At 45.1% G+C, this 26,007-nt stretch overlaps 1 protein-coding gene across 4 annotated transcripts in view; it reads right to left on the bottom strand.

The window, feature by feature from the left end:
- The window catches only part of Rapgef2 (Rap guanine nucleotide exchange factor 2), a 199,711-nt gene extending 182,696 nt beyond the window's left edge, over positions 1 to 17,015 (bottom strand). For all 4 annotated transcript variants that reach the window (XR_005974913.1, XM_041658934.1, XM_041658936.1 and 1 more), the window contains exon 1: positions 16,888 to 17,015. Coding sequence is in view for 3 of the 4 variants with exons in the window: in XM_041658934.1 (XP_041514868.1) it covers positions 16,888 to 16,956 (69 nt within the window). In the remaining variant the exon portion in view is untranslated. The remainder of the gene's footprint in view (positions 1 to 16,887) is intronic.
- Between the last annotated feature and the right edge of the window lie 8,992 nt (positions 17,016 to 26,007).

Genomic DNA, 26,007 nt, shown 5'->3' with positions numbered 1-26,007 from the left:
GGTGTAGTAACTAAGACGGAGATGCAGAAGACTGTCCCCAAGGGCAGGGACTATTTCCATGGCACACACAAATACAGTCACTTGAGGAAGCCCAGATGGCCAGCACCCTGGAGCTGGACTCTCAAGTTCCAGGAATGAGAGGGACAGAGCCAGGAGTGGGTTGGAAATAGGACAGTTAGAGGGACTAGGGGACCAGGGAAAGACTTCTGAGGGTCACATACTAACTTTTAGTGGAAGATGTGGGAGGCCAGTAAATTAAAAAGAAAAATTTTAAATGTGTACATCTAATAATTATGAATCACTAACCAGGAGATAAATGCAAACTAAAACATAAAAATCCCATAAGCAGAATGGGGAGATGGTCCAGGAATAGGTAAGATGCTTGCCGGGAAAACGTGAGTGAAACGGACAAACAGCGAACAGCACACTGTTGGCAGCCTAGGATACCTATCTGTGCCCAGGCTATGGTGTGTGTAAACCCTACTCCAAGCAACAGTGTTTCTCCTCCTCTTGAAGCCATCAAAAATTCGCCTTTCGTGGGCGTTGATTTGTAAAAAGCAGGGGGCCTGATCCAGCCTAGACTAGTTTTCAGTGCAGAGAAAGAGAAGCTTTGTCCACTGAGTGAACATTTAGAGAAACCCACTATTTACCATCTTCTGCCTATGCATAGTTAGGAATGTATATGATTAAAATCAGATGCACCACGGGAAGTAGGAAACAATGGCTTATGTAATTTAAGCCTGCCGGTGACAAACGGAGAACCACCACGCTACACCCCTTCAGGACCATGTCCCCTGTCCTCTTGAGCACTGTAAAAGGAAACCCCCGCCAAATAAAAATCAAGATCCTTGAGTACTTTCATTCACGTGGCTGCTGTCATTGTGGCAATATATTCTGAACTGAATAAAGTTTCCTGGCAAGTTTACACTCTGTGTGTGCCTATTTAATTCTTCAGCAGACACCCCAAAAAACCTGGAAATCACCAGCTGAAACCCCAACTGGTAACATAAAGACATGAGTTAAGGCCCCACATTAAAAGAGCTGGGCATGGTGGCCCAGTCTGGAACCCCATAAGGCAGATGACCCAAAACAGAGAGTGCCTTCAGAAAGAGGCACTCTCTCAAAAAACACAGTAGAGACTAAAAATTAATAGGGAAATACACAACACAGACCTTTTAGCCTCTACATGCACATGGGTGAGTTCACCGGCGCGCGCACACACACACACACGAACACAAACACAAAACAATAGAATAGGGGAATCTCATAAATGAAATTCAACCCCTGCTGTGGGGCAATGGTCTGTACCCTGTCACTTATATTTTAAGTAAATGCTGATTGGCCAGTAGCCAGGCAGGAAGTATAGGCGGGACAACCAGGAAGGAAGTAGAGGCAGAAAGTTTCAGTCTGCAGTCATCACCCAGACACTGACAAAGCCAGACACAGAGCAAGCAAGATGTGATTGCCTCGTCAAAAAAGGTACCAACAAGCCACGTGGTTAACACAGACAGGAATTATGGGCTAATATAAGTTATAAAAATTAGTAAGAAGCCAGAGCTACTAGGCCAATCAGTTTATAATTAATAACCTCTGTGTTCATTTGGGACTAAATGGCTGCAGGACCGGGTGGGACAGAAACATCTAGCAACGAACCCCGAAGCCAAACGACCAGAATGCTTCCTGCAGATGGTATGCCAACCCTTTAAGGAGCAAATCAGCTGGGCAGTGGTGGCACAAGCCTTTAATCCCAGCGCTGCAGTGTCAGAGGCAGGAGGATCTCTGTGAATCCGAGGCCAGCCTGGTCTGCATAGCAAGTTCCAGAACAACTAAAGCTACATAGTGAGATGCTGTCTAGAAATAAGTAAGATAAAAAAGGAACACAGAGTGAGGAGAGAGGGCTGCACTAAGGATAGTAGCAGTTTAAAAGGTGCTGAGGTTAGCTGGCACTAGAGACCCAGGAGAGCAGGCATTAGCGTGGCGAATGGACAGTAAGCTAACACCATCTCTCACCAACTCCAGTCATCCCTTCAGAAATCAAAGCCAGCCCAGCAGCAGCGTGCCCAGAAGGCAATGCAGGACCACTGTTCTCGGCCACAAGTGTGACTCTTAGTAATTCCCAGCCACATGAATGGGGCTCATCTGACAATGAGAAACACAGCTTTGGAATTTCTGTCTCTAACACAGCATCCCCGCTGATCTGAAAAAAGCATTTCTGTTGGTGCAACTACAGTCATCTATCTAATCAACTCGGAAAAGCAAAACACCAACTGTTGTCTTACCTGAAAGCATAGTTAGCGGGGAAGGAGAAGAATACATGTAGGTTCCTATCTTTAATCAGCAGTGTTACTACCATTGCAGAGGGATAGCTGTTTATCCATTAAGTTAAAAAGAAAACCTGGAGAAATTCTGATAACCTTCTGAAGCAGACAATAGAAGGGTGAAATCAAAATCATTTAAAATATCCCCTCTATTATGAAAACTACAAGAACTGCATGGCAGAGACCTGTAATCCCAGCTATCTGGGACAGGAGAGTCCAAGTTTAAGGCCTGACTGACTGGCTTGCAGAGGTGGAGGATATGCCTAGCATATGAGATCCCGAGTTCAAACCCAGGTACCACAAAACTAAGCAAAGTACTATGGTGGCAGTGGAGTAGAGGAGCAGGAAAGTGAGTGGCAAGATTAGAGGTGACATGGCCGAGACCTCCTCATCTCTCCTAAGAATTTCCAACTCGTTGTTGTATATTTATTTATTTATTAAGGAAAGCCTAATTCGTGAAACTGTATTAAACCATTCGCTTATTCTTAAATTTCTTGAAAACCTAGGTAAGTTCAAGAAAGACTAGAAAGTAGCAAATAACCTAGACAAAAAATGTTTTCTTTCTATGAATAAAAGTATATGAGCCAGAATAACCACATTGACTGTCGATTAGATAGACAGGTAGATAAATAGACACAAAAGATACAATACACAGATACAGAGATGACAGATGGACAGAGATGGGCAGACAAATAGATTGACACCTGATATCATTAAGAAGCTTTTATAGTTTTGTTCATAAAGAGATTGATGAATCTGAGTTTTAGTACACACCTGTACTCCCAGCATTCAGAAAACCGAGGCAGGAGGATGAAGAGTTCCAGCCAGTATGGGCTATTTAGACTATGTATGAAAAAAAAATCAAAATAACAATAATAACAAAGGCAATATAATGCTAGTTTGGAAATCAATTCCCCCTTCCCCGCAGTATATCTACAATATGGACCAAGAGATACTCATTAGAGCTATGAAAGCTTTGGTCCTTCCTTGGCCATATCTGGGAAGAAGAAAAGTAACTGAGGAAGACAAAAGAGCTTCACCTCTGCTGTGTCTAAACAACAGTGAGATTCTGTCATGGCCTTCTATCCTGTCCAAGAGAGAGCTCCTCAGCTCAGATTTCAAGCTTCTAGTCTTAGAAGATGGGTTACATACCTGAGCACCGCATCAGCCAAAGTAGCAAGACAACAGAACAACAGCCAAAACAAGACTGTAGCAATCCACACCTATCCTCCTATCCTCCACCCCGTGTCTTCCTCACTCACTCCTGCCTCACCGGCCCCAACCAGTCTCTTACAACATGACTATCTCACTTGTAATAAGCACAAAGATGCCCAAGTGCCCATCCCTTCCTCACAGCTCACTCAAAATCACAAAATAGAGAACAACACACAATCATTCATTTTGAGGCGGAACCTGAGCCACTATTGGTTCCTCTCCCTCCCAAATCTGTGTTTTGATTAAAATTAGTGTATGTGGGAAATGACATTGTCAGCAAGGCAACATTGATCTTGCTAAGAATTCCCTCCCTTGCAGGGCGGGGGTGGCTCATGCCTTACATCCCAGCACTTGGGAGGCAGAGACAGGCGGATCTCTGTGAGTTCGAGGCCAGCCTGGTCTACAGAGCAAGTTCTGGGACAGGCTCCAAAGCTACAGAAAAACCCTGTCTCGAAAAACACACACACACACACACACACACACACACACAAGAATTCCCTTCCTTTAAACAGGTAACTTCTGCATACTCAACTTAAATGTTTCATAAGCCTTTACTGTTATTATTGGTAACCTGAAGGACTAAAATTACTTATTTCTTTTTTAAGGCATTTAAGAAAACAAAGCTAATGTAGGCACAGAATTTTATTTCCTACTATTGCATGTATCACTTTAACCAGTCAACAAGTGTTTATTTCTAAGGTAACAAATTTGTTTTCAGTGAAATGAAAAACAAACAAAAACTCTTCTATCATGTTAAGCCGCCCTGAGATAACTAAGGGATGGAAATAAGCAGAATGCATCGAGAACAAATTTACACTATGGAGACCACACTCAGAAATGAAGACAAAGAAAGGCTTTGTTCTGATAGTCCAGTCACCAGCCAGCCACCCTCAACTGGAGCATGCCCACTCCTCACCCCATCAATTACATGAAGGAATTTTCCACGTTGGTTGCAGGACTGGAAACACTGCTCAGGAGTAACCCCCAAGCCACAGTTCCCTGGGACATCAGAGGCAAGCCTGGCTCGTCCACCGCTCAGTTCAGTCTCTGCAGCGGGAGAGCAGCCACAGACTGGAGAAAGAGCTGAAGTGTCCTAACCACATTGCACACAGACAGCGCTTCGGGGTTTGCCCACCTCCATCAAAGGGATTAATTCATTCTCCAACACTTGATGGCTTTGTTCCAAAGACATGGAGAAATTCCCTTAATCTACCTTTGGTATTTATTTCCTTTCCTCGGGACTCCAAACTAGATTTGGGATTTCAGATCTGTTTTTAGTGATGAATGTCTCTGTTCTAGTAACAGTAAACTGTGGAAGCACGCCAGAGGAAGAGAGCCAACGCCAACCTTTGGCCTCCGCACGTACTTGCGCCTACAGAAACGTACGCACATACATGAACATGTGGACGCGCAAATACATAACTGTGGACAAAAGGATGTTACGTGTTAAGGAGCTACCTCCTTGGAAGTTCATTCCTTGGTGCAATATTTTGAAACTGTCCTGCACAGGGAAGTTCCACCAGCATGTAATGAAGAGGGAGTTCTGGCCTCCTGGGACCCTTCTGCTTTATCTTTCAGAATTGCAAAACTATGTTTATATTTTGATTGCTACAAAGAATATTTTAAATTAATGACATAACTAAATTAGAAAATTTAGTTTTTGTTTCTAGATTCAGCTTTCTGGTTGGTTTTTAGAGAATGAAGCCTTGCAAGGTTCATTTCGATATTGAGGGCTTTTTAAATTAATGGGGGGTTAATCAGAAACATAATGCCATGCTCCAAAAGTCTTGATACATACTGGTATTTTCATATATAAATACATAATACATATTATATAATATATAAAATACATATTATACTTATTTGTAAAGATGTGAATCTTAATAAAATGTATTCTAGGTCATTTTTATTTATTTTTTTACCAATTTTAGTGAGAAACAACTTAGTGTAATACTTAGTACTAATTTCACTCTTTTAACCTTATTTCCTAACAGTCTCTCATTGAACCTGAAGCTTGCCACCTGGGCTAGACTAGCTGCCCAATAGCCCTGCCTCTACCTAATCAGCTGTGGGATCCCAGCAATACCCATCTGTGTGCAGGGGTGATGGAGACCTGAACCCAGGCTCTCATGCTTGCTTTGGTTCATTTTCTACTGAAGACCCTTTAAATTGTAGATTGATTTACATGTATTATGAATGGGAGGGTTATCAGGAATATACTGATTATGTCCCAAAGAAGTTTTAGGTTATTTACTGGTTTGTATTATTTTTAAAAATGTATTTAAAAATGAACCTTAATAAATGTATTCTAGGTAATGTTTGTCTGTGTTTTACACTGTACGATTAAGCCATCTCCTCAGTCCCTGCTACTATTTGTTTCTATGGGAGAGTACTTCTATAGAAATGGAACCAAAAATTATTATTCCTTCTTGGCTCTTTTTTAAGTTGCTATTAATGAATAAGTCTATAATAGTATCTTCTTTGCATCCATCAACTCTCAAGGAAAGCAACATTGAGTCCTTAAGCATGTATTAGCTCCAGTTGCGCCTAAGAGGTACTCAGCACTGAGCCTTAGGGATGAATGCTAATCCCGGCCCAATAAGCGCTAGTCTAGTAAAGCTAATTGGTGAGCTTCAAATTAATCTGCTAAAGCCAAGACATGCTAGGGAAGAGTAGAGGCCATTTATCCTCTTTACAAAGACTGCGTTTTGGTGGGGCCTAGGATATGCTAGAAACATAGAGTAAGGCAGGAATTCCAAGCAGAGATAGAGGAGAAAAGAAGGCGGAGTCCAGCTCTCCCTGGATCCTTACTGGTAAGCCACGAGCCTTGTAGTAAAATATAAAATAATGAAAATGGGTTAATTTAAAATATAAGAGCTAGCTAGCAATATGCTTAAGTAATTGGCCAAGCAGTGTTGTAATTAATATAGTTTCTGTGTGATTATTTCAGGTCTGGGCAGCTGTAACAAACAAGCTTACAGCTTACACGCTGAGTGTTCATGTATAGTGCATGTACATGTTCACGTGGGTATGTGCTCATGTCTGTGGAGACCGAAGTCTGACTTGAGGCACACCCCTTGACCATTCTCCACCTTATTTTTTGAGTCATCAACTCAATTAAAATGGCTGGCCAATGAGTTTCAGGGACCTGCCTGTCTCTGCCTCCCCAGTACTGGGGTTACAAATGCATGTTACCAAACCTGGCTTTTTTTTTTAAATGTGTGTGCTGGGGATCCTAACTCAGATCCTCATGTGTATACATTTTACTGACTGAGTCATTACTCCAGCCCTAAATCTGTACTTTGTATTTTTTTAAAACAATATATGACATGTTTAAAACCCAATTATCACAGAAATTATAGTTACAGGCCATGTTCTATAAGTAAATATTTAGAGATATTGCTCATCTACTAGTGTATGTATCCCTATCTTTAAACAAGAGGCTGAAATTCTGAAAGCAAGCGTATACCTATGAGAATCAAGTAGTTGAATACATCCACACGATTCTGTTACTGAGCTACATTAATGCAGCTCTTTAATCCAATAAGACTTTCAGAGCAGTCTCCAGAGAATCACTACATAAATGTCCTACAATCATCTATTTCTTATGCAAAGTAAATTAGACAAATACTATCTGCTCACAGTAGCCATTAATCTCAATCTCTTTCTTCCCCGCCGCTCTGTATTGAGAGGCTCTAAAACACTCAAATATCTAACAACCTTTGCAAGACAAGAGCATCAGGCAAAGCTCTGGCCAGCAACCAAAACTTACACAAACCCTTGCAAAATAAAAACAGGGCTAGGGGTCCGCCGCAGTAGTAGGAGAGGCCATGGATGGGGGCGGGGTAACCATGAGAATATGGAGGATGACGGAACAGAACCTTTGCCAAAAGGATCCTCACCCCTTCCCTTTCCCAGTTGGTAGTGCAACCTTGAACCCGTGCCTTTGAGGACTAAGTCATCCTGTGATCCTTAGCGACACCCTAGGCCCAACCTAGCACTACTGAGCTTTACATTTCTTAGCAGGCCACCAGCCGCTGTGTGTTCAGTGTTGTGTAATTTGTAGACTAATGTAATTCTAATGTAATCAAGGCTATGCTCAAGCCTACCTAACCAACTTAATATAAACCACTCAGGAGGATAAACTATGAGATAAAATGATAGTAAGAGGTCATTTATGAAAAAGCATGGCCAGAGTGGTAAGTGCCAAATGCTGGGAAACAGAAATAAGGGCAAACACGCTTGACGCGCTCCACTCCGGAGACAACAATATGGAGTTTGTGGCATCATTATTTCTGTCCACTGTAATTTTTTCCTCATCTTTAACAAAGGGCTAGAAAGAACGCTTAGTGGAATTCAGTTCCCAGCACCCATGTCAGACTCTCACGATGCCTGTAATTCCAGCTTCAGGGGAGACAACACCCTCTTCTTACTCACGTACAACATGCCACACACATACATGCATGCATGCAGTATTTAAGACTAAAAGCCTTTGACAAAAACACAGCTAGCAAGGTGAGACAAAGCTAACAAGGTACTCAGATTATCATCTGCTTTTATAAAGCATGAAAGTAAAATGTTCATTAAATGAAAATAAAGACTATCAAGCTTACACTTATTCCGACGGGCTTAGATGGCAAAGCATGCATGTGGCCAGCCAAGGTCAGGGCCAAACTGTGTTAGGAGACTATGAGTTCCTGCAGTGCCAAAGCCTGAGCCCCAACCAAGGCCAAGTGACTGGCTGGAGCCATAAACCAGGATGTTGACAAGTCCAGTATCAAAACGCCCTATGACAGAAAGAAATATACTGCAACAATCCCACGAACCAAATTAAAGATATAAACTTATAATTACAAGGGAAAGCAGCCGTGCCAGTTCACAGTTAAGAGCGAGGGCTTTTAAAGTGAAACGGCTTGACTCCGACGCCTGCCAGTTAAGAATAAACTGTGCTATAGATTGAAACCACACCAGAGAAAATGGAATCGAGACAGGAATTCCCACCCACCCCCAAATCAAAGTCTCCGAGGAAGATTAGGGTTGGAGGTTCCCATTCAGGAATAAGGAATTTGGGGTTCTCAGAGTACACTGGCTACATCTAAACGAAGTCTGTGGTATCCCAAGTCCAAGAAATAAGCATGCATGAGATGTTTCCAAAGCTAGAGCATCGGTTTCTTTCAGATCCATGCAAAGCACTGTGGGGGATCAGATACCAGTAACTGGAACATCAGGGCCGCCAGTCTCCCTTCCCTCAACTCTTGGTATTTACCATACTGTACTTCAGTTTCAATACTCGCTTCTACTTGTTTGGAAATGTTTAAATACAACAAGTGGTTTCAAATACAGTATCTAAAAAATGTAATCAAGACTACCACTCGAATACTTTTTACATTCATTTCCTAATAAATTTGAATGTGTTTTTTTTTTTAAAAAAAAAAAAATGGTATCTGGGCATGGGGTATGCCTGGAATCCCAGAGCTTGAGAGGTAGATGATCAATTTGAGGCCTATCTCTGCTATGTAGACTATAAAGAATAAATAAAATTAAATTAAATAAGGGAGAAGCCCTGTGTTCAATTCCCAACACTACTCACAAGGGTAAAACTACTGCAGTAATACAGGCCAGTAATTGCAGCATTGTGGATGGAGGCTGAGCTGAGGATTACAAGTTCAAGGCCAGTACGAGCTACACAGTGAGACTACCTACAAATGAAGTTTGCAAACCTATGTAATGTAGCATGGAGGGGAGGGGAAACACTGCAAAATGTTTTGCTTGGCAGAATCCAAATAATTATACCAAAATAATCACATGTTAAATAGATTTAGGTCATAGCTCGATGTTTATAACAGTTTTTGGTTTTTGTTAAGATTTTAATCACTTCAAAACTTGACCTGAAATTTTCTTTTTCACTTTTTCTCTCAAATGCAATTACTAGAACTATCAAGTAAAAACAAACAAAAAAATATTTAAAATATATATATATATACTTGAGCCCAGCATGGTGTCTCACACCCTGTACTCAGATGACTAAAAACTGTGACTCCAGTTCCAAGCACTCAAACACTCTCTTCTGGCATACATGAGCATCGGCCATGCACACGGCACACATGCAGACATGCAGACAAAACACATACGAAACATAATCAAACAAACCTAAAACAACAACAACAGTAACTGTAACTAGTCAGGCCTGCTATTCCAAAGGTTGAGGCAGGAAGACTATAAATTGAATATTTGCCTGGGCCACAGCAGTGAATTTAAGGCCAGCCTGGACAGTAAGACCTTGTTTCAAAATTACAAAACAAACAAACAGAACACACAGAGGTGGGAATACAGAACACAGCTCAGTGGTATAGTGTTTGCACTGTAGACACAAGGTACCAAATTAGAAGACCCAATTCCCCGCACTACAGAAACAGAAAAATAAAAATCCAGACGAAAGATCCAGGGCTCCTCATTAAGAATAAATCACTCCTCAGGAAAAAGATTATTTGAAACTTGGTAGTTCCCCTCCAGGGTCACAAAGGTGCTCCAAACATTTTACATCCTTCCTCTAACTTTCAGTTTTTAAAAAGCTTAGTCTAAAAAAGCTTTATAAGGGCTAGAAGGAGGGTACGTGCGAGGACGTGAGTTCAAATCGGCCACATAAAGCAAAGTAAAGAAAGCCACGGGAGCCCGTTATAAACCCGCGGCTTCCATAGAGAGATGAGTGGAGTAGACAGGAGAGTAACCAGACCCTGCCTCAAACGGGGTGAGAGAGGAGGACAGGCTACTCCCGACGTTATCCTTTGACCTCCTCACAGACACTCCTCACACACACACACAAACTAAAACCAAAGGAAAAGTTCTATAAAATAGTTCAAAGATCCCATGCGCACCACACAGAGGTCCCCTTGGGGCAGTGGTTCTCAACCTTTGGTCATAACTCGTTTGGGGGTCAAATATCACATTTTCTGCAGTTACGATTCATAACAGTAGCAAAATTAAAGTTATGAAGTAGCAACAAAATAATCTTATGGTTGGGGGTCACAACATGAGGAACTTTGTTCAAGGGTTGCAAGTCTAAGGAAGGTTGAGAACCGTTGCCTTAGGGTAACATCTAAAACAAGCGTAAGAAAACTTAAATATTGAGATTCCATCTGATAGCATTCAGTTTTTTTGTGTTTGTGGTCCAAAATCCATAATTCCATACTGCATTTGGTTATACATGATATTTTATTCTTTTCCAAACTGTGACGCCCTGTGCATTTCTTCAATGTCCACACCTCCAGCACTTCCAGAAAGTAGTGCCCAAATGTTTCACTCAAATGTGGATCTGCCTGATGTTTTCTGAAATTGAAAGGTTTTTTTTTCTTTTTTTAAGATTATTATTTTATTTTTATGCATATAAGTGTTTTGCCTGCTTGTAAGTAACTATGTGCAACAAGTCTGGTGCCCATGGTGGTGGAAAGGGGGCACTAGATTCCCTGAAGCTGGAGTTACAGATGGCTGGGAGCTACCACGCAGGTGCTAGGAACTGAACCCTGGCCCTCTGCAAGAGCAGTAAGTACTCTGAACCATTGCTCGAGTCTCTGGAAATCGAGTCTCTTTACTTTTGTGGGATTTCTGAGACAGAATTGTCACTCAGGAATCCTGGCTGGCTGCTGCATGTTAAGAGGCTGGCATCTAGTCTGGTGGGAACGTCCCAGCCTCACTCAGCCTCTTCAGGGCCATGAGTGTCCAATGCCATGCATCACATCAGGAAGGCAACGGTGGACACAGAGCTCATTGCTGGAGGCTCTCAATTCCGACCACCAGAAGGAATCACATGCAAGAAAGTCACCATTTGCTGGGTATACTTGTTCCTGCACCCACTGGATAACCAGATCAGCTGCCGAATGCAGGGTTTGTAGTCACGAAACTCTTACTTCAGGCACACCATGGGTGAAAGGCATCTGACCCCAGGAAACCTTGCTTTTCTTAATAGCAGTCCCAAAGCACAGGAGTAGCCATGTTGGCAATTTTATCACAGCATATTGCTATAACTGCTCTGTTTTATTACAATTATCATTGTGGATCTCGTTCTGGACCCAGTTTATAAGTTAAGTTTTATTATAGGTGTGAAGGTATAGGGGAACATGCACAAAAAGGTGAGGCACTATCCGTGGTTCTAATCATCCTCTCGGGTCTTGAATAGAAAAATAAGGCCTACAGTATGTCCACAGGACTTCCTTCTGATTCTTCTAAAGTCCGATTGGTGTACACCCAGTGATTTCCTGAATGAGAGACCCGTAATGACTAAGGCTACTTTTACTACTTGCATTGCTACCAAAAAATTAATGGCATTCTTTAGCCATCCCACATCCTCACGTGATGAGAACTATGGCTCACCCAAGACATGACCTTAGGTCTCTGTGTTGTGAACATTATACAATTCCTTCCTCAATTTAAATCCATCTGGCCAATCCCAGATATCACTGGTGCTTTAGGAACTTAAGGCCAAATCACTGAGTGACAACTGTAGCAATTTGACGTCTGTCCCAGAAAGTCCCACACTGAATGATTTCATCTATGTAATGTTTTGAAACAACAAAATTACAGAAAAAAAGCAGATTACCGGTTGCCAGAAGTAGGCATGGAGCGGTTATTATAAACATGAAGAAATCGCAGGACGGCAGTGCATGCTGTAACATTAGCACGTCAAGCTCACCCTCAGCTATGTAGTGATCTTGAGATCAGCATGGGCTACACAAGACCCTGACTCAAAAAAATAAAAAAAAAAAACCGTACCAAATGACGAGAGGAGATCCTTCGTTTCCTCTGTCAGGCAGATATTGCTCTGTACGGTCACTGAATCCCACCACAATCCTAGCGGTGACACCGCAATATTGCTTCACCAGACGCCACTCACAAACGGCCACACAGCACTCTACACTGCACAACCATCCCAAGTAAGAAGTTTAATATAAAGATGAAGCCAGACATGGAGGCACATCCAACACTCAACTCACAAGTGGGAACAGAAGCATCAAGAGTTACAGGCCAGCTTGAGCTACACAGTAAAGCCCTGGCCTCAAGAACAAAAAACAAAAACCCATGATGTAATAGACAAAACCAACCTGCAGCCAGCAGGCCCCATGCACCCCAGGATAGGTAAGAACGCAGCCCAGCACATTTGCAGATGACACACCGGCTTCACTCTCAGAACACTGGCCATCCCAACCTGCCTCTCCACAAAGCCCACCCACACCGCACTAAGCATATGCTGACCGGCTACGGCTCGCTAACCTCTAGCTAGGACAGAGCAACCAAAGGGTGATACCTGTGCTAGGAATCCCTCCTGTCCCTCCTACTGTGCCAACATTAGCTAAGCAACACACGGCACTGTGGCGCGCTACAGATGCAGCCTGGACGCTGAGTGGTCCCTCAAGGCCTGCTGAAGGCTTGTTCCACTCAAGGCCTGCTGAAGGCTTGTTCCAGTGAAGTACAACTGGGAGGTGGTAGCAGGCCTAAGAGTTGGGGATCCAGCGGGAGGTCTCCAAGGTCACCAGCTCCTTCCTCTCTCGTTGCTTCCTAACCAAAAGATGGGTATGTGTCCCTGTATCACCATCTGATGCCCACCAGGGCCCTGAAAAGCAGCAGGCCTACCTAATCATGTACTTCTTCAGCTAGCCAAGGCAAACCTGTTCTCTTTATAAAGGAAGAGTGTAACAACTGTTCTCAAACACTAGCTACAGTCACTATTACACTGTATCACCGGCAGTCAGTAGGCTTCCACCTCATAAGCTTCAGTACACCCCCACCTCTCCCAACAGTGCTGTCTAGAAACCACGTCAAGAAATACTATTATACGTGGCATAACTAAGTCAGATGCGGATAGCCCCCGACTTTCGGGGTTCAATAGGATTTGTTGTTTTGTGTTTTGTCTTCTTTGGGTTTTGGGGGGTTTATTTGTTTGTTTATTTATTTTACTTACAATTACAAATGATGCATGCATTCAGCAGAAACCCTGCTTGAGTAGGTTTTGAATTTTGACCTTTCCTAGACCAGCAGTATACATTATGCTATTCTTCCAACTGGGAAGCTCCCAGGCCGCAGCCATCTGAAGATAAATAGCAGATACTCGTCAGTAGTGGGTTGTGAGGATGGGTATATTCAATACACTTTCAATTTACCAAGATGGCCTACTTTATTTTGTTTCACCTGTCATTAAGACACAGTGAATTCCACTAAGTCACTTTGCAAAAAAAAAAAAGTTTAATACTGAAAAATAAATATTAATATCTAGGAGGAGATGGGATGAGAATTATTTTACACATACCATTTTGAAAGTAAATATTTAAACACACCACAGAAACAATTTCAAAGGGTCTGAATTCAACAAGTTAATAAAAGTAGTTTAACAAAAAAAAAATTTACTGTATGAAGCCTTGGGGTATAATGCTGTTTGTAATTTATTTATATCTTTTAAACTTTATTAAATTGCCTTGGTGACCACAATTCTCGTTTAGGTGATTAAAGACATAAACCCAAATCATTGGCTAACACAGTTACTTAGCAATCCGGGTTTTCAACAGAGGTGCATTGAATGGTATCAATAGAATGCTTATGGCTCATTCTTTTCAAGGGAGCACATTATTTTAGAACACAGTGCCCCATTGAGAAGAAGGAGGACAAGTTTCCAGACACACAATACAGAGTAAACACTGGACTAAAGACTCTTCCTCTTCTAAGAACATCAGGTGAAACAGTGGAAGCCTCTTGGCTAAAACCTCAGGTGATCATTTTTTCTTTTATTTCTCCTTCCCATTCCCAGCTTTCCAGGGCCATGCCTAGAGTGGCTCGCCACCTCACGGATACACACGAAGAGTTCTTAAGTGTCAAATCCCCACGACTCTCCAGCCCCAGATGCGCTAAGCATCGACTGCTTAACTGCACGGGTGTAGCTGTCAAAAAGACTTTGAAGCAACTGACTGACCCACATACAGAACTTGTCTTCAGAGAGCCTGGTAAAGGGCTAAGGAGGCAAGGGAGGGGGAGCGGACTCCAGCAAGAATGAATAAGTAATGTTTTCTTTCATTCTTTTCAAGCACCTTCTGCTTTTGCCTGACACATTCACTTTATCAAGTCAGCCCTCAGAAGCACGAGAGTCCACAGCCAGGTTTCCCTAGTTCTTGCTCTTCCGGTCATCTCAAGCTACGCCACGAGGCCGTCTTAGTTATATTACACAGACAAGCCTCCACGAGAACGCACTGCACGAGGGACCCCTTCCACCGGTGTGCCAACGCAGCATGTTTTCTTTCTACTCAAGGAGGTCGCCAACTCTAGAGAAATCATCTTTGACAACTTGGGTAAGGACGGGAAAGCACCCATATTTCTAACTAATTTCTCTTGAAGACGATAAACAAAGGTGTGGGTTTGCACTAGTAAAAATGAACAGCCAAGTTAGCAGGCTGACGACTGGGAATGTTCACCGCTGAGCTGGCAGGATTCTCTGCTTCTCCTGAGGTCGGTGGGCAAAGACCTGTGGAGCTCCCAGGTCTTCAATGGCGCTTTCAGCTTGCAGGTAACCGCCCTCTTTCTCGCTGGGCCAGGAGTCCTCTGCTGGGTCGGTTTCTATATTCCACAGCACTGGCAGAGCAGCAGGGAAACCTAACAACCGCCCATTTACTTGGCCAAACCACAGGCTGTCAAAGGAGAGCAAGTGTTGTCTCTTCCAGACTGCTCTGGTGGCTGCCCCTCTTCCCCCACCTCCCTGACCCTCCACAGGGACACACCCGATAAGAGATTTCGCTGTTATTCTTTTAAGTCAACTGTGCACACCATGCCCCCGTCCAATTCCTACTCCAGGCCTGTGACATCACTTTCTGACCAGCCTTGCTGGGCTCTAAGGTCCTCTGCGCGTGTAATTTCACTTGGCACTTCAAACTCTGTTCTTGAAAGGAACTGGGAGATCTCAGGAAAGTAGCTCTGCCTACACAGTCAACTGGGACTGCCTTTTCCAGAGTAGAAAATAGGTACAACGGACGGTTACGGTTTCCACCAACACTGATGACGGAAGCACAAGAAGGGCAGCGGCACCGCCACCAGAATCAAAGGAGGGCATGCCCAGTGCCGGATAAAAACTGCCCTTTAGCAGAGGCACTTCTGGAGACACGTAAATGAACGTTCTTGTCAAATTACAGCTCACCTTCCATGGGTTTGGCAAATATGTAATCTAGACACATTTCCCACACATGACACCTCCGTCCAGCAAAAAGAGAACCACCAAAAACAGGACCAGGTGCCATTCTTGGTGCTGGTCCAAAGGCAGCCAGTGGAAGATTCTACTTTATTTTATTCCCTTGCCATTAAATAATCATCATTAGAGACAGACATGGTTTTTTTTGTTTTTTGTTTTTTTTTGACAGATGGCATCCAATGCCTCCCAAGCAAAGCAACTTTTTTTCAACTCTCAGATCTTCCTTGTATTTACTGCTGGCCCCAAGGATCTGCAGACCTTATTTATTTGCCTACATGGCTGGCAAGCAGGATCCCCTTAAGTCACCACCCCAACATTTAGAGATGCACGTCATTATCCAGGAAGCAAAAGAAATCAAACCACATTTTTATAACGCTCCTCCCTCGCTAATCCAAACCTAAGAAAATCAAGTCCAACCCACCAGCAATGTCTCCGTTTAAAAATAAAAGAAACCTGAGGATCAACAAATGTGTAAAGCTTAACCACTTATCTAATTTTGGCAAGGTTGTGTAAATCCAAAGAATCTGCCCTGAGAGGAGGAGGGAACTGAATACGCCCGTTCTGCAGTTATGTCTACAACTGGAATTTGAAGCGCTAGCCTAGCTGTCAACTTCTTCCCTTCGGTGGAAAGCAGCATCCCTCTTTCAAGAAAGTAAAAGTGGGAAAGAAAGACAGGAGCCTCGGTGTCTCGCTTTGTAAGGCTCACAACGATCAGACTTTTGCACCACAGTTCCTTCTAACAGCTCCTGAAACACCCCTAAACTCTAAAGATGGAAGAGATGTAAGGGAATAACTGAGCCTGCAGTCAGGGAAACAGAACCTGGCTGGCCGAGGAGATAAGACTGGACCCCAAGACTCAGAGGCCCGGGAGTATGGGACCCGAGAGAAACAAGCCCTAGAGACAGCACCTCGTCCCCGCAGACCCATGGGCAAGGTCAGTCACAGGGAGCGCAGCGTAAAGGACAGCAAAGGAGAGGGCAACAATCGCAGGACGGTCTGAAAAGAATGCCCTTGGAAGTTGGGGCAGGGGAAGTCCTGGATGGGGAAACGGGCGGCTTCCTCAGCCCAGCGGTGCCGGGTCCTTGGAAGGGCGCAGTCTACAGACACCAACCCTCGGCGGCTAGCCGCGCGTCTCACCTGGGGGGTCCTCTCGGCGGGGTTCTTCATCACCGCTTGGCGGAAGCTATTATCCACGTAGGACGCCATCTCCCCCTGCGGGGCGCACCGGGACCGCTCCACACACTCGCCGGCCTCCCGGCCCAGCGCCACTGCCCGAGGGAAAGCAGCCCAGGCGCGGGGCCGGGGCGCAGACAGCACGAGGGTCCGTGCAGCCCCGAGCTGCTCTCCTCCTCGCGGCCCGCTGTCCGTGGAGCCGGACTCGGCGACGGCCGGGCTGCGCTGGGGAACCGTCGCCGTTCGCGCTGGCCCCGGCGGGCCGAGTTATTTTTAGGGAGGTGCAAGCAGCAACGGCGGGCGGGGCCTCTCCGGCGGGGCCCTAGCTCGACGCGCTCCGGCCGCGCTCGCTCTGACGCGTCCCGGGAGGGCCGCGCGCTGAGCCTCAGGTCCGGGCGCCACCGAGTCCGCTGGCCTCGGCCACCGCCGCGCCGCGCCTCCGTCTACAGTCGGCCGCGCCTCCCGACTGCTGCTGCATCCCCGCGGGCCGCGCAGCTCCGGCCGCCCGCCCCCATCGGCGCCCGAGCGCGGCTGCTCCCCGCGCGGCCCCCGCGCTCTTGGCAACTTTCTGCGTCGTCCGTGCAAGCGGGCGGGCGGGCGGGCGCGGCGAGCCGGGCGCGGGTCCCCGGCGGGCGCGAGGCCGAGAGCGGAGCGCGCAGCCCCGCCGAGCGTCTGCCGAGCCGCGACCGCCCTCCTCTTCCCCGCCTCTTCCTTCTCCAGCGCCTCCGCGGCCGCCCGAGCCGCTCTTCAGGGAGGAAGCGGCCTCCGGGGCTTGTTGCTTTGTGCTGCAACCATGGTGAGGAGTGAGTGACGGGCCGGAGGCCAGTCGGAGGCCGCCGCATCATCGGGGGCGGAGCGCCCCGTGGCGCCGGCCCGCCCCCCTCGCTGGCCTGGCGGGGCCGCGCCCTCGCTGCGAGCCTTGCTCGGCCGGGGCCAGGTGCTACCGGCGCCTTCGCTGCCGGGGCTGCTGCGACCGCCGATCCCGTAGCTGAGCAGCCGCACCCCGCCGCCCTGGTCCCGATGCACCCTGCCCACCCTCTGCGTGGCCTCTCCCCCTCCCCGCCCGGGACTGGAAGCTGACCCCACCCGGGAGAGGTCCCCGCGGCGACTCTGCTGCAGTGGCGGGTCTTCCCGAGCCTAGGACTGGACTGGGCTTTTGCTTCGGTGGCAAAAAAATAAAATAAAATAAAATAAAAAAAACCTCCTTGGAGTCTGTTTATTTGTTATGACTGCAAGGACGGTGCTGCCCTCCTGCCTTCCGCGCTCACTGACACCTAAGCCCTTAAATGACCCCTGCGTTTGGTAGACGGGAATGCTGCTTTCTGACCCCAGAGCTGATACCACCTCGGACAGGCAAACAGGTTAGCCCTCGTGAGCAAGAGGCCACGATGACAAGTTCTCTAACATAATCAGGAATGTCTATTACTAGACTGGACTTTGCCTCCCACTGGGCAGAGCACCTTCTCAGGACCTCGAGTTTCCGATCCGGACTTGCCCGGTACAAAGCCTATATTAGTGTGGTAAGATCTCCCTGTTCTTGCGGGTTCATCCCTCTGGGTCCAGGCCTGAGGTGTGCAGCGTCAGCCTGAAGTCAGATTGCTGTGTTTTGAAATCTGCACGGAAACTAAAGACGATTGTTATTTTTTCTTGGGAGCTACTACATTGAACTTAAAAAAAAAAAAACAACATGCTTTTTCAGCACCCAATTTATTGTAACCAATTGGGACAGGCTGTCAGATACCAGGGTGGGGAGGGGGGTCCTTAGTCACCTACACTGCCCTAAGCAAGTTGCATAGCTTCTAAAAGAAAGGACCTACGTGCCCAACCGAATCTTAGAGAACTGAGTCTAAGTTGCAAAGTGTATCTAACAGATCCTTTTGTATTGCTTTTGCTACAATTGCTTCTTACTTTGTGGTAGTAGATTACCAACAAACATTCTTCAGCAGAGTCAGCCAGGTCAACAGCCAGACAGTAGTGGTTTATGCCTTTAATCCCAGCACTCAGAAGGCAGAGGCAGGGGGATCCCTGTGAGTTCGAGGCCAACCTGGTCTACAAGAACTAGTTCCAGGACAGGCTCCCAAGCTACAGGGAAACCCTGTCTCGAAAAAGCAAACAAACAAACCAAAGGCAACGAAACAGAAAAAGAATTCAGACCCGATGATGTGAAAAAATATACCTGACATCCCCACCTGGAGTCTAGTCACCATTGCAGAGAGTGTGTGTGTACAAATCCGGTTCCACGTCTCTTTCCCCAAATGCACCCCAGTCATAGCCTTCACCTTCCCAATTAATAACACACTATTATTACCTGTGCTATTATCACCATCCCGGTGGGAGGGGGTCACCCTAGTGTCTTCTTGATTTCTTTCTCCTCTATGCAACAAAGTTGGGTTGAACCTGCTAGCTCAACTTTCAAAATGCTAATAGATGTGCGTCCTAATCTCTACCACCTTTTCCAAAGCAGTATTATCCCCTGACGACACTTTGCAGTAGTCACGTCTTGTACCCATTTTTGTTGTTGATGTTGTTCTTCTTCCTCCAAAGAGCCATTTTCAACACAGCAGCCAAAGTGATTGTCCTCACCCCACTTGAGTCTTTGATTATCTTCCATGGCATTCACCCCAAAAGCCTAAGCCCCTGTGGTCCTGAGTGACCCCTGAGCATAGTCCCCTGTCCTGACTTCTCTCTGGCCTTGCCGAACATCTATCATGTTCCCCCACGTATTTCCTCCAGTGCGTTCGCTTTCTGGCTTCCATGCTGTTTCTCGAGACGTAAGCAAACTCTGGTCTCTGGGCCTCCCATCTGCTGTTCCTTCTACTGCCATGTTCTCTCTACCTTCCCCATCCACCCCCAGCACCCAGAGAAAAAGAAAACATATGTAACAGTCAGAATGTTGTTTCTCACCTCCTTTATTCTCCTCTCAAATATCTTTAGTCAAATGTCATTTTCCCCATACTTGGATAGCCTATGTTCCTGGCTTTATTTACCAGCTCACATTCCACATATTATATTTATTATTTTTTGACCCCCTCCATTGTAATGTCAGCTGTGAAAGTCAATAATTTTTACTTATTTTGTTGACTGCTATATCCTTACTATATCAACTAATATTATCAGATAGATACATGAAGTAGAGAATGCAAGAGGAAACAAACCCCCCTGAGACTGTTTTCTGTTCTACAAAAAGAAAGCATTTACATGCCCTGAAGATTTATGAGTATCAAATACAACGCATGCAAAGTATCTTGCATGGTGTTTGAGCCATCGTATGAACTCAACAGAGGGTTGTTATTCTTAAGATCATTTTTGTCATCCCCACCCTTTGAGGTTTGTGGACAGCTATTATCATCCTGTTTATAGATGGGGAAACTGGCAATAAAATGGGCTGTGATTTGCCCTAGTTCCTGACCTGCCTTTAGCCTTGGAGTGATCTGGAGCAAGCTAACACAGGGGCCTCCTATTCCCTATAGTAAACTCTGAAAGCCACAACTGAACCAGGTAAGTCCGGGTGTAGGGAGTGTTGGCTGCAGGCCTGCACACCATACTCCTCTTCAGTCTGCCTCTCCTGCCTCTCATCCTTCACCAGGACTCAACATTTGAAGTCAGCCAAGTGTGCAGTTAAACCATACCACCTACCTGCCTCACGAACGTCACCTACAGCCTCTCCCTGGGACACTTTGTAGCTATGGTTGGTAAGGACAGAAAGTAGCAAGGCAGGAATTCAGAGATGGTGAATTTCTTGTCTCATGGGAAAGGATGATATGCAAAGAGGGACCTGCAAAACATCCCCTGGGCTGCAACATCCTCAGCCAAATCTCAGCCAGAATATTGTGAATCCCACCTCCAAACCTCACTCCCCTCTCCTCCCCCCTCTCTCTTCCTCTGTCCTTCCCCTCCCATCCTCCCTCTCTCTCTCTCTCTCTCTCTCTCTCTCTCTCTCTCTGTCTGTCTCTCCCTCTGTCCTTCTCCTCCCCTCCCTTCTTGGTACTCCACTGTGATACTGAACTGTACCAATGGCCTTTTAGGTAAGGCCTAATAGTATGCCTTATGCACCAACAAAATGACTAACTCGGGTTCAACTTCTAAGCCATCATTTAACATCAATTAAAGCCAATATCCTCGCTATTTATAATCTACTTATCTACATATGTCAACAAAGCTATCACCACTCGGAATCCAGGACACCCGATCCTTGCCGTGCGATGCTGCTTTAACGTGTGATCATCAGGGCCGCGCTGGGTGTAACTAGCCAGAATCAAGCACGGGTCTGACAACATGCCAGCTAGTACTCCTACACCAAGCAACCCATAATCGAAGCACGTCATCTCTTATGCTGCCTCCAACTGGCAGGTGTAAAAATGAGGGGCTTTTTGTCCTGTGCTCGTTCATCCATCTAGAAAATGTGATGATAAATCCAGAGAAATATTTCAAGATCTGGCTTGAAGATAATATCTACTTATAGCTTTAAAGGGTTTTTTTTCTAATACATCCCTAAGCATGTTGTATAGATTAGGCGTTCTGAGTCATTTGGGGTTTTGTTTTTTTAGGCTTCTAGGAGTCTGGCTACATACAACAGAAGATTAGGAGAGATCCTCATTAAAACCTTCTCAGAACCTAGTGCTCAGTTCAATATTTATTCATTGCCTGTTTGCTACAGACTGCACACTGTCTCATTCCTTCAAAGGGACAGACAGATGAGTAGCTGCTTGTGTCATATGCCAGGCACTATTTTAAATAACTTGCATTTCCACAGAGGAGGTGAGGTGATGGAAAGATCCAGAAAGCTGCCCTGCTCTACTAGAATACAGCTTCCTCTGCCTTCCACCTTTGCCCAGCTGTGTAACCCTCACAAGGCAGGTTTCTGTCTGAGAGCTTGATTCTTCAAACTTTCTCCTTCCTCAGAAATATGCACTTTTCCAATTCCTTTAACCGTTAAGGTCAGATGAGTAGAATCTCAGGAGAGCTGAAGCTAATTTAGAGCCTGAGTCATTCTCAATCTGTGTGCTCCACCAGCAAACACTGAATTCACTTGCCAGCAGCATCCAGAGGGTCTCCATGGGGAGCCCAGTGACTGACAGCCGGGGACTTAAGGCTGGTCTCGGGCTCGAGGCCTTGAGAGGGGTTGGATACAGTATATCAAGGCACAATCAGAGTCAGAATCCTGGGTTTGATTTTAGAGGTGGCATCAGTTCAGAGTGAAGGATGGCTGTTCCACGGATCAGAATGACATGTCACATAGATACATTTTCCCCTGACTCATCAATGTTTTATCATGGCTCTACCTGCACATAAAATTAATTAAAAATATAAATCAAACAATATACAAACAAGCAAAAGCACTCTGCTCAGTCACACTGTTAAATCTCTCATGCTGACACAACGGCTTTCCTTCCTAGCTTTCTTTGGGTCTGAAATATCGGAGCACTGAGGTGGAAAAACTTGGTTCTTTCTACTGTAAGAGAGCTGGAGGGTGGGGGCTAACATTTCTGGAGAGAAAAACATAGCTATACTTCTGACCACAAGCAAGGCCTTCTATTGATGGCTGTGTATTTAGCATCGATTTTTATAAAGTGCTCATGGAATTGCGGGTTCCAAATCAGTCTGTCGGGCCTGGGGCATGATGTATTTGGCAGTGTTTGCCTAATATGCCTGAAGCTGGGGGTTTGATCCTTGGGACTACAGAAACCAACTGGACACCATAGAGCATCATAGTCTCATGTAATCTCAGCACGTGGGAGATCAGAAGTCCATGTGATCCTTGACTACATTTGAGGCCAGCCTTGCTTACGTAAGACCCTGCTTCAAAAACAGAAAGGACGTTCCCATCCTAGAATCTACAGCGGAAGGAAGAACTCCCTCCCTAGGTTAGTTCTCTGACTTTCAGCCACTCTCCATATTATAGTCACACCTGCACACATATACACACACACTCACGCACACACATGCACGCACATGCACACACACACAACACACGCACACACGGACATACACACACTCAAGTACACATGCACACACACGCACACATACACACACACACTCACGCACACACATGCATGCACATGCACACACACACAACACATGCACACACGGACATACACTCAAGTACACATGCACACACACGCACACATACACATACACACGTACACAAGCATGCACGTTCACGCATGCATGCACACACGCACATGCATACACGCACGCACACACAAATAATGTATAGCAAAATCACTCTGCCAATTTTAAAGGAACTAATAAATGCTGTAGTTAAGATAAACAAAGTGAGTCGGACGTGGTAGCACACACCTTTAATCGCAGCACTTGGGAGACAGAGGCAGGCAGATCTCTATGAGTTCGAGGTCAGCCTGGTCTATAAAGCAAGTTACAGGACAGCCAGAACTGTTACAGAGAGAAACCCTATCTCAAATAAGAAAAAGTAAATAAATAAACCACAAACAAAAGCAAGATGTGCAAACTGAAGTCTTTTCAAGCCTGAAAATAAGTAAAATTGGGATAGTGTTATAAGCCTAGCATAAATACCACAGAATAATAAATCAAAGCGATGAGTAAGTACATTAAAAATGTAAATGTTACTTATTTATTTATTTATGTTTTGTATGTAGAGGTTAGAGGACAGCTTACAGAAATTGTTCTCTCCTTTCACCACATAGGACTCAAGATGAATTCATAACAGACTCAGCAGCGGATGCCTTTATCCACTGAGCCATCTTGACAGCCACGATTGAGGATGTACAAATTGGTAATTCAGAAAGGAAAAATAATCCTTCCATCTGTAGCATGCAAAGTTAGAAGCAATCATTTCAAAATTAAACATTGTGTAAGGTCATGTCTAGATTTACAAGTTGTGTGAAGGTGAAGAGACACAGCAAAATGGTGCAAACCGGGCAATGCAGGGCAGGGAATGCAAAGCAAGGATCTGTATGAGTTCCAAAGAAGAAGATCACCTCATCTATTGCCAGCTCTGGTCTCCAGGTGGTGTTCAAGGGTAAATGCGACGCGCTGGAGTACAGCTGCCTGCCTGAAGTGGTTCAAAATCAAAGTCGTTTGAACAGCAACAACGACAATGACAACAATAAACAATGTATTCTTGGCCAGCTGTGATTTTTCAACTGGCAATACTAATAATCACCCCCGAAGTCATGCTTGTTTAATATTTTTTAAATCCGGGACGAGTGCTAGGCACCATATGTACATAAATAAAGAAAAAGAGCCTATGCGTTGAGCTTACAAATCAAAGTTAGGCAAAGGAAGTGAAGGGCAAACAAGGGCATGGGAAACAGCGCCGAGGGCCTGCTTAGAAAACGAGGCTGTTTTATTTGTATTGCTATTTTAGTCTTAACTAACAGAAGATCCATTATGTTGCAACACAAAATCTTAGAAGAAGATAGTCGAAAGAGGAAAGAGCTTGGCCTTTCCGGAGGTGGAAAGAGGAAATCTTAAACGTCAGGTCCATGAAAGGAGGAGAGCAGGAGCAAGTGGCTGAAAGGGACAAGCTGATCCATGGGCAGATGTCCTAGCTTCACCTCTGTTGCTGTGATAAAAGACTTGACAAAAGCATCTTTAAGAGAAGAAGGGTGCACATTCCAGGCTACAGTCAGTCACTACAGGGGAGTCGGTAGAACCTCGAAGCAGCTAGTCACGTCATAATTAAGAGCAGGGGAAATGAATTCATCCGCGCTTGATGCTCAGTCTTCCTCTACATGTGCACAGGCTGGGTCCCAAACCCAGGAACGGTACCACACGCTTTCAAGTTAATTTCACAACAATTAAGGCAATCAAGACAACCCCCTACAGACCTGCCCACCGGCCAATCTGACCTACAGAGTCCCTCTTTGTGACTCACTTCCCAGGCAATTCTACATTGTGTCATTTGTAGACAAGTAAGCAGGAGATAATACCGTAACTAAGTCAAGACAACACCCTAGACTGGAATCAGAAGAATACAGTTGTCCCAGCCTGTCAGAGGCAGACATGATGGGGACTAAGTCTCTTTGAGATTTTTCATATACTGGCCTGGTAATTAACACATAAAATAAATATGGTTAAGAGCTGGTGAGACATTTAAAACAGAGTTCGGTTTCACCTGATGTTTATCTCACCTACAAGGAATGGGTCTGTGTCATCACATCCTTTCTGTAAGAATCCAGAGATAATTAAACCAAATTACAGACCAATAAAAACTCAGAGCGCTCCACACCCAACCTGGCCGCATGCCCACTGATGGTCCTGTTGGCACAAAGGCCATAGTGGTGAAGTGGTTACAGAGGTTTTGTCGCGTTGCTACCGGAGAGCAAATCTGCATTATCAGTGGGGTTTACCCTTCTTTCCATGAGCATAAGCAAACCCATGCTGATAAACTGGAGGCCTCTTGGACTGGGAAACCAGACAGGTTTGAATGAAGAAGCCCATTACTATCTCTGGAACCCTGAGCAAGGAACTAAACTCTCTGAGCCTTAGTCCCCACACCTGTGTCAGTGTGACTGACAGTATCTTTGTGGCTAGATTACTAGGTGATGACTGGAACCGGGATTAACAACCGTGAGTGTTCTTTCTCATCCCTCTCTTCTCCCCACACAGGAGCTGCCTTAGTCATAGAGAATCAGTGTGGCCCAATTCACCCAGCCCTGAATGTTTCTAGGAAAATTTTTAGGCTAAAAATATTATCAGCCTATCTAATTAGCTTTACGGAACATTGAATTTAGTGAACCAAAGCATGCGAGTTCATTTATGGTAAATGACTCAGTCTCAAGTGTAAATAATTCTCTGTCTGGACCCGTAGTTCCAAGCTTGGGTGATTCGTATTTCACAACACTGAGCGCTATCACAGCAGGACAGAGCTAGCCGTCTTCAGCAAGCCTTAGATGTTCCATGAGCCAGATGAAGAGCTCTGGTATCTGAGATCTGAAGGCATCTCTGCCTTTGTTGGCAGCACAAAAAAATTGTTTGAGTTCATGAAAAAGAACAAAATACTGAGTAAGAACATTAATAAGACTCATTTCTTCAAAATTAAAGATCTAGCATTACCCTTTTCATGACTTTCTATACAGCTACATTCATCAAAACATTTTG

This window comes from Microtus oregoni, unplaced genomic scaffold (assembly GCF_018167655.1).
Source record: "Microtus oregoni isolate MIOR12 unplaced genomic scaffold, Mior012 000010F_ref0000083, whole genome shotgun sequence".
Taxonomy (NCBI): domain Eukaryota; kingdom Metazoa; phylum Chordata; class Mammalia; order Rodentia; family Cricetidae; genus Microtus; species Microtus oregoni.
This window is presented reverse-complemented; position numbering and strand designations above follow the sequence as displayed.